This window comes from Mixophyes fleayi, chromosome 1, assembly GCF_038048845.1.
Source record: "Mixophyes fleayi isolate aMixFle1 chromosome 1, aMixFle1.hap1, whole genome shotgun sequence".
NCBI lineage: Eukaryota > Metazoa > Chordata > Amphibia > Anura > Limnodynastidae > Mixophyes > Mixophyes fleayi.
The window spans coordinates 463,624,558-463,634,839 of NC_134402.1; the positions used below are offsets into that span (position 1 = coordinate 463,624,558).

The following is a 10,282-nucleotide window of genomic DNA, read 5'->3' on the forward strand; positions in this document are numbered from 1 at the left end:
TGCATTCTAATGTGACCTTTTATTGTACACATGCTTATGCATATACTGCATCCTGTTGTCTGTCCACATACAGCAATTACTGTATAGGCAGAGCCAGAGCTGGATTAAGGCTTTGGGGGGCCCGGGGCACTTAGGGCCCCCCCTGTCTTAAGATATAAAATTAAGGCAGTGGTTCCCAAACTTTTGCAGTTCGCGGCACCCTTAGAGTCTCCATAATTTATTCAAGGCACCCCTCCAAAATAATTACCGACCAGTCCCGTTTTATAAGTAGTTGGGTCCAAATAACATAATAAGTATTTAGGTCAGGACGGAAATACTTAGTAAGTTTTTTGCAAAAATAATACACATAAATCTATTGAAAAATAATATTTATATATTTTTTTTTCTATTATATTTCTGTAAAAGAATAATTTACAGCTAACTCACTCTGTGCCCCTCTGCATCCACTATATATATATATATATATATATATACTCGCATCAAGCAGTCAAGTGACAATCATGCTATGAAGGGTCTTCTTAAATATGTATATACATAAGATGAATAATTATATATATATATATATATATATATATATATATATATATATATATATATATATATATATATATATATATTTAAGAGGACCCTTCATAATGAAGGGTCTTCTAGATATATTTAGTTATATGGAGTGTAGGCGACTCACCTACTTTCTTCATGCTGAGGAGGAGCTGCTGTGGCTGCACATGCGCAGCAGCTCCATTTCGGTAATTTTGGATTGTACAGCAGCCGCGGTGCTGCAGACAGAGTGGTCGCATGTGTCAGTGGAGACCCCGCCGGCCGCCGCATCTGACAGCTGTCAGACAGCAACTGTCACAACTGTCTGACTGCAACTTCAGCTGTCAGATGCGGCGGTCGGCGGGGTCTCCACTGACACATGCGACCAGTCTGACAGCAGCACCGCGGCTGCTGTCAGCAGAGGGGGTTATGCAGGCGGCGGGGGGGCCCTCAGAGAGAGGGGGGCCCGGGGCATGTGCCCCCTGGGCCTCCCCCTTAATCCGGCCATGGACAGAGCACACTTACACCCACATTCCTATCTAGAGACGTGCTTGGATTTGAATACAGTTGGAACAACGCTCAAGTTCTGTGCTCTGTTTGATAGCACATCTTGCACCATGTTGCACCTTGCTTATAGATAACTAAATTAACTCAATTGCACCTTCCTTCGTATTTTTCTTCATGGGTCATATGAAGCCAGCACTTATTGTAGTTTGTTTGAGTACATTTATTTGCTTTCAGAACATCCTTACAGCTTCTCCTCACAATTACATACATGTATTACCAGGACCCAAGACATAGATCCATCAAACAAACAAATATTGCTGAGTAACATTACATTTATACTGGTTTTAGTAGTTCAGAATACATTTGTTGTTTTTTTTTTTTCTGATTATTTTTTTTTTCTTTTATATTTCAAGGCTGTAGATAAGTTCCAGTTTATCACACAACTGGCAGGACTGTCTGATCATATTCCTGTATCTCTGCACCTCTCCACCTCGATACCTGTAACTGCTTCTCTGTGACTGTCTAAATGGAATATTGACACATGTATACCTCATTGAGACTTGAGACATTAATGTTCTTTATACTTAATGTATTTGCAATAACAAACTTGGTAAACATTGTTTTATGAAGTCCTATATGGCTCATTAATTATGTTGCCAACTTATGTGACCTGAAAGAAAAATAAACAAATGTGTTGCACTTAACTGGTGTTTAGATGTCTGATCTAGAATCTATCTATTTGAAGTATAAACACATTAGTACTAAAACTCTTCTAGTAATTGAGTCTCTTTGTCTGACTTGGAACCTTTTCCTATAGTATGTCTAGATCTAAATAATATGGACCCTAATTATGAAATATATCATGCATATGTAATTTATTTAACTTGGGGTTGGGTTTAGGGTTATTGGGGTTAGGGTGACCCGGACATGTTAGGGTTATTGGGGTTAGGGCGGTTGGGGTTAGGGCGGTTGGGGTTAGGGTTAGGGATATTAGAGTAGGGGTTTAGGGTTAGGGTATTAGGGTTATTAGGGTTAGGGTATTAGGGTTATTAGGGTTAGGGTATTAGGGTTATTAGGGTTAGGGTATTAGGGTTATTAGGGTTAGGGTATTAGGGTTATTAGGGTTAGGGTATTGGTATTAGGGGGGGGGTTAGGGGTTAGGGTTAGGGCTGGGTTAGGGTTAGGGTTAGTGGGTTTGGGTTAGGACATATTAGGGTTAGGATTAGTACATGTTAATGTTAGGGGTAGAGGTTAGGGGTAGTGGTTGGGGTTAAGGGTAGGGGTTTTGGGTTAGGGGTTTTGGGTTAGGGGTTGGGGTTAGGGGGTTAGGGTTTTATAGCTGGACATATTAGGGTTAGGGGTTGGGGTTAGGGGTTGGGGTTAAGGGGTTGGAGTTAGGGTTAAGGTTAGGGGGGTTGGGGTTAAGGTTAGGGGGTTAAGGTTAGGGTTAGGGCTGGGTTAGGGTTATTATGGTTAGGGGTAGGGGTGGGGTTAGGGTGTTAGGGTTAGAGATGTAGGTCAGTATAAAGTTAATATCTACAGCCACACCACCCTGAAGAAGACCAATCTCGTCTGATCTTGGATGTCAAGCAGGGTCAGGCCTGGTTAGTACTTGGATTGGAGACCACCTTCTAATACCAGGTGCTGCAGGCTTTTATCTCTTGTTCATGATTCCTACAATACTGGTGGTGACATGTATAAGAGATGTAGTTCAGTATTAAACCAATACCTTGAGCCCCACCACCCCGAACAAGTCTGGCTTTGGAAGCCATGTACGGTTGTGCCTGGTTAGTACTTGAATGGAAGACCACCTGGGAATAGGGGGTTAGGGCTTGTAAGATTTTTTTTATATATGTATAAGTCTATGTCAGGGGAGGAGCTTAACCAGGAAGAGGAGGGTCTTAATCAGGAAGGGGAGGGTTTAAACAGGAAGTGGAGCGGCCACATGTATAGAGATAGGACCAACACTGCTCCACTGAAAGTACATGTAGGCGTTTGGTAGAGGCGCACCACCATGAGTTTGGCTATAGCACACACAGTAAACCAATGTGTTACCATGCAAGTGGTATAGGGTTCAAATCCCAGCTGGGTCAGAATTGTGGACATATTAGGGGGATTAGGGTTGGGAAAAATGTATTTAATTATGCAGGCAGAAAAATATAACACATATTTAACCTTTTATTTATGTGTATTGAGCGTACAATAAAGGGACACATAGCTGTAATTATGGAGGCAGACATAAGCAATACACACCTAATTACAAAATGAGTGACGTGAGGACAATGCACCACGTGGGACTGGTACAGGCATCAGAAATGAACATACACACGCCCCCAAAGGAGTCGCAGATCGAGGAACTATCAGCACTTGGTTGTCGATCGTTTGGAAATTTATAAACACTACATGATCGTTAGGTGGATTGGTCGTAAAATATTAAACAGTACGAGCAACCAAATGAGCCGACAATTGACCCTTTGGAACGTCTTTCGACCATCGTGTCACTATACACAGTAACCTGACTTCCAACCGAATGGACGTATGTCGGATGATTTGCCAATTATTGGACAAAAACGCTCCAGTGTGTGTGTAGCCTTACACTGTGCTGGAGGAATTTGGCGTTAAACAGTGTGCATAACCGTTATGATAAGTGCTTGATGAGTTTCGCATATATGTGTCTTTAATCCATTGCAACCGTTAAGCTTATTTTGCACGACGAAAATGTACATAACATTTATTTTTTATGAGATGGTCTGGCCCCCAACATTTAGGCCCTCATACTGTCCTGGAATTAAATAATCGCTCTGAAAGTGAGGATAAGGGACACAAGTTAAATAGGGGAAATCAATTGGAGATAAAAGACTCTGTTGCATTAAGGAAATCCATTCAAATACATTGTATAAGCAGACATTTACCTTTAGCTGGAACTCTTTTGCGACAATCTTGCAGTAATCAGGACAGCACTGCCACCCAGTGGGCGATAAGAGGTAAGACGAGTCACTAACTTTGAAGCTCAGCCATAGTCTTGCGTTGTGTAACGCTGACACCTAGTGGACACTCAAATACTCTACAGTGTGTATACTTTGCAGTTAACTTGCAAAAATCTCTCACAATCTGTAATAACACCTGCTATATTCTTATACGCTACAACATCACCATCTAGTGTCGGTTATTTTAATCTACATAATCAGTGCACAGTTGTATCTGTCCTATTTCCAGCAAGTACTTATTCTACATAATATCTGTCTAGTTGAATTCTGCTGCTTTATTTTCACAAGACTGTTATTGGCTTTAGTTTGCATAGAGCCTTCAATATTCCCCAAGCATTACCGGATACAGCTGTGGGATCCCATAACCCACTCTTCCTCTCCTGGATTTAGCCCCTATGATGTTGTGATGGGTTGACCCAGGGTTAGAGTTCGGGTTAGGGTGAGGGTTAGAGATGTAGGTCAGTATAAAGTTAATACCTACAGCCACACTACCCTGAAGAAGCCCAATCTCATCTGATCTTGGAAGTCAAGCAGGGACAGGCCTGATTAGTACTTGGATGGGAGACCACCTTCTAATACCAGGTGCTGCAGGCTTTTATCTCTTGTTCATGATTCCTACAATACTGGTGATGACATGTATAAGAGATGTAGTTCAGTATTAAACCAATACCTTGAGCCCCACCACCCCGAACAAGTCTGACTTTGGAAGCCATGTACGGTTGTACCTGGTTAGTACTTGAATGGAAGACTACCTGGGAATAGGGGGTTAGGGCTTGTAAGATTTTTTTTATATATGTATAAGTCTATGTCAGGGGAGGAGCTTAACCAGGAAGAGGAGGGTCTTAATCAGGAAGGGGAGGGTTTAAACAGGAAGTGGAGCGGCCACATGTATAGAGATAGGACCAACACTGCTCCACTGAAAGTACATGTAGGCGTTTGGTAGAGGCGCACCACCATGAGTTTGGCTATAGCACACACAGTAAACCAATGTGTTACCATGCAAGTGGTATAGGGTTCAAATCCCAGCTGGGTCAGAATTGTGGACATATTAGGGGGATTAGGGTTGGGAAAAATGTATTTAATTATGCAGGCAGAAAAATATAACACATATTTAACCTTTTATTTATGTGTATTGAGCGTACAATAAAGGGACACATAGCTGTAATTATGGAGGCAGACATAAGCAATACACACCTAATTACAAAATGAGTGACGTGAGGACAATGCACCACGTGGGACTGGTACAGGCATCAGAAATGAACATACACACGCCCCCAAAGGAGTCGCAGATCGAGGAACTATCAGCACTTGGTTGTCGATCGTTTGGAAATTTATAAACACTACATGATCGTTAGGTGGATTGGTCGTAAAATATTAAACAGTACGAGCAACCAAATGAGCCGACAATTGACCCTTTGGAACGTCTTTCGACCATCGTGTCACCATACACAGTAACCTGACTTCCAACCGAATGGACGTATGTCGGATGATTTGCCAATTATTAGACAAAAACGCTCCAGTGTGTGTGTAGCCTTACACTGTGCTGGAGGAATTTGGCGTTAAACAGTGTGCATAACCGTTATGATAAGTGCTGGATGAGTTTCACATATATGTGTCTTTAATCCATTGCAACCGTTAAGCTTATTTTGCACGACGAAAATGTACATAACATTTATTTTTTATGAGATGGTCTGGCCCCCAACATTTAGGCCCTCATACTGTCCTGGAATTAAATAATCGCTCTGAAAGTGAGGATAAGGGACACAAGTTAAATAGTGTCACTAACTTTGAAGCTCAGCCATAGTCTTGCGTTGTGTAACGCTGACACCTAGTGGACACTCAAGTACTCTACAGTGTGTATACTTTGCAGTTAACTTGCAAAAATCTCTCACAATCTGTAATAACACCTGCTATATTCTTATACGCTACAACATCACCATCTAGTGTCGGTTATTTTAATCTACATAATCAGTGCACAGTTGTATCTGTCCTATTTCCAGCAAGTACTTATTCTACATAATATCTGTCTAGGTGAATTCTGCTGCTTTATTTTCACAAGACTGTTATTGGCTTTAGTTTGCATAGAGCCTTCAATATTCCCCAAGCATTGCTGGATACAGCTGTGGGATCCCATAACCCACTCTTCCTCTCCTGGATTTAGCCCCTATGATGTTGTGATGGGTTGACCCAGGGTTAGAGTTCGGGTTAGGGTGAGGGTTAGAGATGTAGGTCAGTATAAAGTTAATACCTACAGCCACACCACCCTGAAGAAACCCAATCTCGTCTGATCTTGGAAGTCAAGCAGGGTCAGGCCTGGTTAGTACTTGGATGGGAGACCACCTTCTAATACCAGGTGCTGCAGGCTGTTATCTCTTGTTCATGATTCTTACAATACTGGTGGTGACATGTATAAGAGATGTAGTTCAGTATTAAACCAATACCTTGAGCCCCACCACCCCGAACAAGTCTGACTTTGGAAGCCATGTACGGTTGTGCCTGGTTAGTACTTGAATGTGACCGTTCCCTGAATTCTTCTCCAAAATGTTTTAATGTCTGTTAGTTTATGTGTATACTGTACAGTGTATGTGATGTGTAGCTCAGGTCTCCTCAGGATAATGTACTTATTGGGGAATTCCCTCCCCCCTCCCTCTCTTCTGTACCTCATCCCTCTCTCTTCTGTACCTCATCCCCCTCTCTTCTGTACCTCATCCCTTCCTCTCTTCTGTACCAAATCCCTCTCTCTTCTGTACCTCATCCCTCTCTCTCTTCTGTACCTCATCCCTCTCTCTTCTGTACCTCATCCCCCTCTCTTCTATACCTCATCCCTTCCTCTCTTCTGTACCTCATCCCTCTCTCTTCTGTACCTCATCCCCCTCTCTTCTGTACCTCATCCCTTCCTCTCTTCTGTACCTCATCCCTCTATCTTCTGTACCTCATCCCTCTCTCTTCTGTACCTCATCCCTTCCTCTCTCTTCTGTACCTCATCCCCCTCTCTTCTGTACCTCATCCCCCTCTCTTCTGTACCTCATCCCCCTCTTCTGTACCTCATCCCCCTCTCTTCTGTACCTCATCCCTTCCTCTCTCTTCTGTACCTCATCCCCCTCTCTTCTGTACCTCATCCCTCTCTCTTCTGTACCTCATCCCCCTCTCTTCTGTACCTCACCCCATCTCTCTTCTGTACCTCATCCCCCTCTCTCTTCTGTACCTCATCCCTCTCTCTTCTGTACCTCATCCCCCTCTCTTCTATACCTCATCCCTTCCTCTCTTCTGTACCTCATCCCTCTCTCTTCTGTACCTCATCCCTTCCTCTCTCTTCTGTACCTCATCCCCCTCTCTTCTGTACCTCATCCCCCTCTCTCTTCTGTACCTCATCCCTCTCTCTTCTGTACCTCATCCCTCTCTCTTCTGTACCTCATCCCTCTCTCTTCTGTACCTCATCCCCCTCTCTCTTCTGTACCTCATCCCCCTCTCTTCTATACCTCATCCCTTCCTCTCTTCTGTACCTCATCCCTCTCTCTTCTGTACCTCATCCCCCTCTCTCTTCTGTACCTCATCCCCCTCTCTCTTCTGTACCTCATCCCTCTCTCTTCTGTACCTCATCCCTCTCTCTTCTGTACCTCATCCCTCTCTCTTCTGTACCTCATCCCTCTCTCTTCTGTACTTCATCCCCCTCTCTTCTGTACCTCATCCCCCTCTCTTCTGTACCTCACCCCATCTCTCTTCTGTACCTCATCCCCCTCTCTCTTCTGTACCTCATCCCTCTCTCTTCTGTACCTCATCCCCCTCTCTTCTATACCTCATCCCTTCCTCTCTTCTGTACCTCATCCCTCTCTCTTCTGTACCTCATCCCTCTCTCTTCTGTACCTCATCCCTCTCTTCTGTACTTCATCCCTCTCTCTTCTGTACCTCATCCCTTCCTCTCTCTTCTGTACCTCATCCCCCTCTCTTCTGTACCTCATCCCTCTCTCTTCTGTACCTCATCCCCCTCTCTCTTCTGTACCTCATCCCCCTCTCTCTTCTGTACCTCATCCCTCTCTCTTCTGTACCTCATCCCTTCCTCTCTTCTGTACCTCATCCCTCTCTCTTCTGTACCTCATCCCTCTCTCTTCTGTACCTCATCCCTTCCTCTCTCTTCTGTACCTCAACCCCCTCTCTTCTGTACCTCATCCCCCTCTCTTCTATACCTCATCCCTTCCTCTCTTCTGTACCTCATCCCTCTCTTCTGTACCTCATCCCTTCCTCTCTCTTCTGTACCTCATCCCCCTCTCTTCTGTACCTCACCCCATCTCTCTTCTGTACCTCATCCCCCTCTCTCTTCTGTACCTCATCCCTCTCTCTTCTGTACCTCATCCCCCTCTCTTCTGTACCTCATCCCTTCCTCTCTCTTCTGTACCTCATCCCCCTCTCTTCTGTACCTCATCCCTCTCTCTTCTGTACCTCATCCCCCTCTCTTCTGTACCTCATCCCCCTCTCTCTTCTGTACCTCATCCCTCTCTCTTCTGTACCTCATCCCTCTCTCTTCTGTACCTCATCCCCCTCTCTCTTCTGTACCTCATCCCCCTCTCTCTTCTGTACCTCATCCCTCTCTCTTCTGTACCTCATCCCCCTCTCTTCTATACCTCATCCCTTCCTCTCTTCTGTACCTCATCCCTCTCTCTTCTGTACCTCATCCCTCTCTCTTCTGTACCTCATCCCCCTCTCTCTTCTGTACCTCATCCCTCTCTCTTCTGTACCTCATCCCCCTCTCTCTTCTGTACCTCATCCCCCTCTCTCTTCTGTACCTCATCCCCCTCTCTTCTGTACCTCATCCCCCTCTCTTCTATACCTCATCCCTTCCTCTCTTCTGTACCTCATCCCTCTCTCTTCTGTACCTCATCCCTCTCTCTTCTGTACCTCATCCCCCTCTCTCTTCTGTACCTCATCCCTCTCTCTTCTGTACCTCATCCCTTCCTCTCTTCTGTACCTCATCCCTCTCTCTTCTGTACCTCATCCCTCTCTCTTCTGTACCTCATCCCTCTCTCTTCTGTACCTCATCCCTTCCTCTCTCTTCTGTACCTCATCCCCCTCTCTTCTGTACCTCATCCCTCTCTCTTCTGTACCTCATCCCTTCCTCTCTTCTGTACCTCATCCCTCTCTCTTCTGTACCTCATCCCTCTCTCTTCTGTACCTCATCCCTCTCTCTTCTGTACTTCATCCCCCTCTCTTCTGTACCTCATCCCCCTCTCTTCTGTACCTCATCCCCCTCTCTTCTGTACCTCATCCCCCTCTCTTCTGTACCTCACCCCATCTCTCTTCTGTACCTCATCCCCCTCTCTCTTCTGTACCTCATCCCTCTCTCTTCTGTACCTCATCCCCCTCTCTTCTATACCTCATCCCTTCCTCTCTTCTGTACCTCATCCCTCTCTCTTCTGTACCTCATCCCTTCCTCTCTCTTCTGTACCTCATCCCCCTCTCTTCTGTACCTCACCCCATATCTCTTCTGTACCTCATCCCTCTCTCTTCTGTACCTCATCCCCCTCTCTTCTGTACCTCATCCCTTCCTCTCTTCTGTACCTCATCCCTTCCTCTCTTCTGTACCTCATCCCTCTCTCTTCTGTACCTCATCCCTTCCTCTCTTCTGTACCTCATCCCTCTCTCTTCTGTACCTCATCCCTTCCTCTCTCTTCTGTACCTCATCCCTCTCTCTTCTGTACCTCATCCCCCTCTCTTCTGTACCTCATCCCTTCCTCTCTTCTGTACCTCATCCCTCTCTCTTCTGTACCTCATCCCTTTCTCTCTTCTGTACCTCATCCCTCTCTCTTCTGTACCTCATCCCTTCCTCTCTCTTCTGTACCTCATCCCTCTCTCTTCTGTACCTCATCCCTTCCTCTCTTCTGTACCTCATCCCTCTCTCTTCTGTACCTCATCCCTTCCTCTCTCTTCTGTACCTCATCCCTCTCTCTTCTGTACCTCATCCCTTCCTCTCTCTTCTGTACCTCATCCCTCTCTCTTCTGTACCTCATCCCCCTCTCTTCTGTACCTCATCCCTTCCTCTCTTCTGTACCTCATCCCTTCCTCTCTTCTGTACCTCATCCCTTCCTCTCTTCTGTACCTCATCCCTTCCTCTCTCTTCTGTACCTCATCCCTCTCTCTTCTGTACCTCATCCCTTCCTCTCTCTTCTGTACCTCATCCCTTCCTCTCTCTTCTGTACCTCATCCCTCTCTCTTCTGTACCTCATCCCTTCCTCTCTCTTCTGTACCTCATCCCTCTC

General features: G+C 45.1%; 1 protein-coding gene and 2 pseudogenes across 1 annotated transcript in view; all 3 read left to right on the forward strand.

The window, feature by feature from the left end:
• The window catches only part of LOC142103502 (sphingomyelin phosphodiesterase 5-like), a 55,015-nt gene extending 53,267 nt beyond the window's left edge, over positions 1–1,748 (forward strand). Inside the window, exon 8 of the mRNA XM_075187540.1 lies at positions 1,458–1,748. Coding sequence (XP_075043641.1) covers positions 1,458–1,562 — 105 coding nt within the window. The 3' untranslated portion in view covers positions 1,563–1,748. The remainder of the gene's footprint in view (positions 1–1,457) is intronic.
• A 2,758-nt stretch (positions 1,749–4,506) lies between these two features.
• On the forward strand, positions 4,507–4,625 carry LOC142132847 (5S ribosomal RNA; annotated as a pseudogene).
• A 1,652-nt stretch (positions 4,626–6,277) lies between these two features.
• Positions 6,278–6,396, forward strand: LOC142132698 (5S ribosomal RNA; annotated as a pseudogene).
• Positions 6,397–10,282: the final 3,886 nt, after the last annotated feature.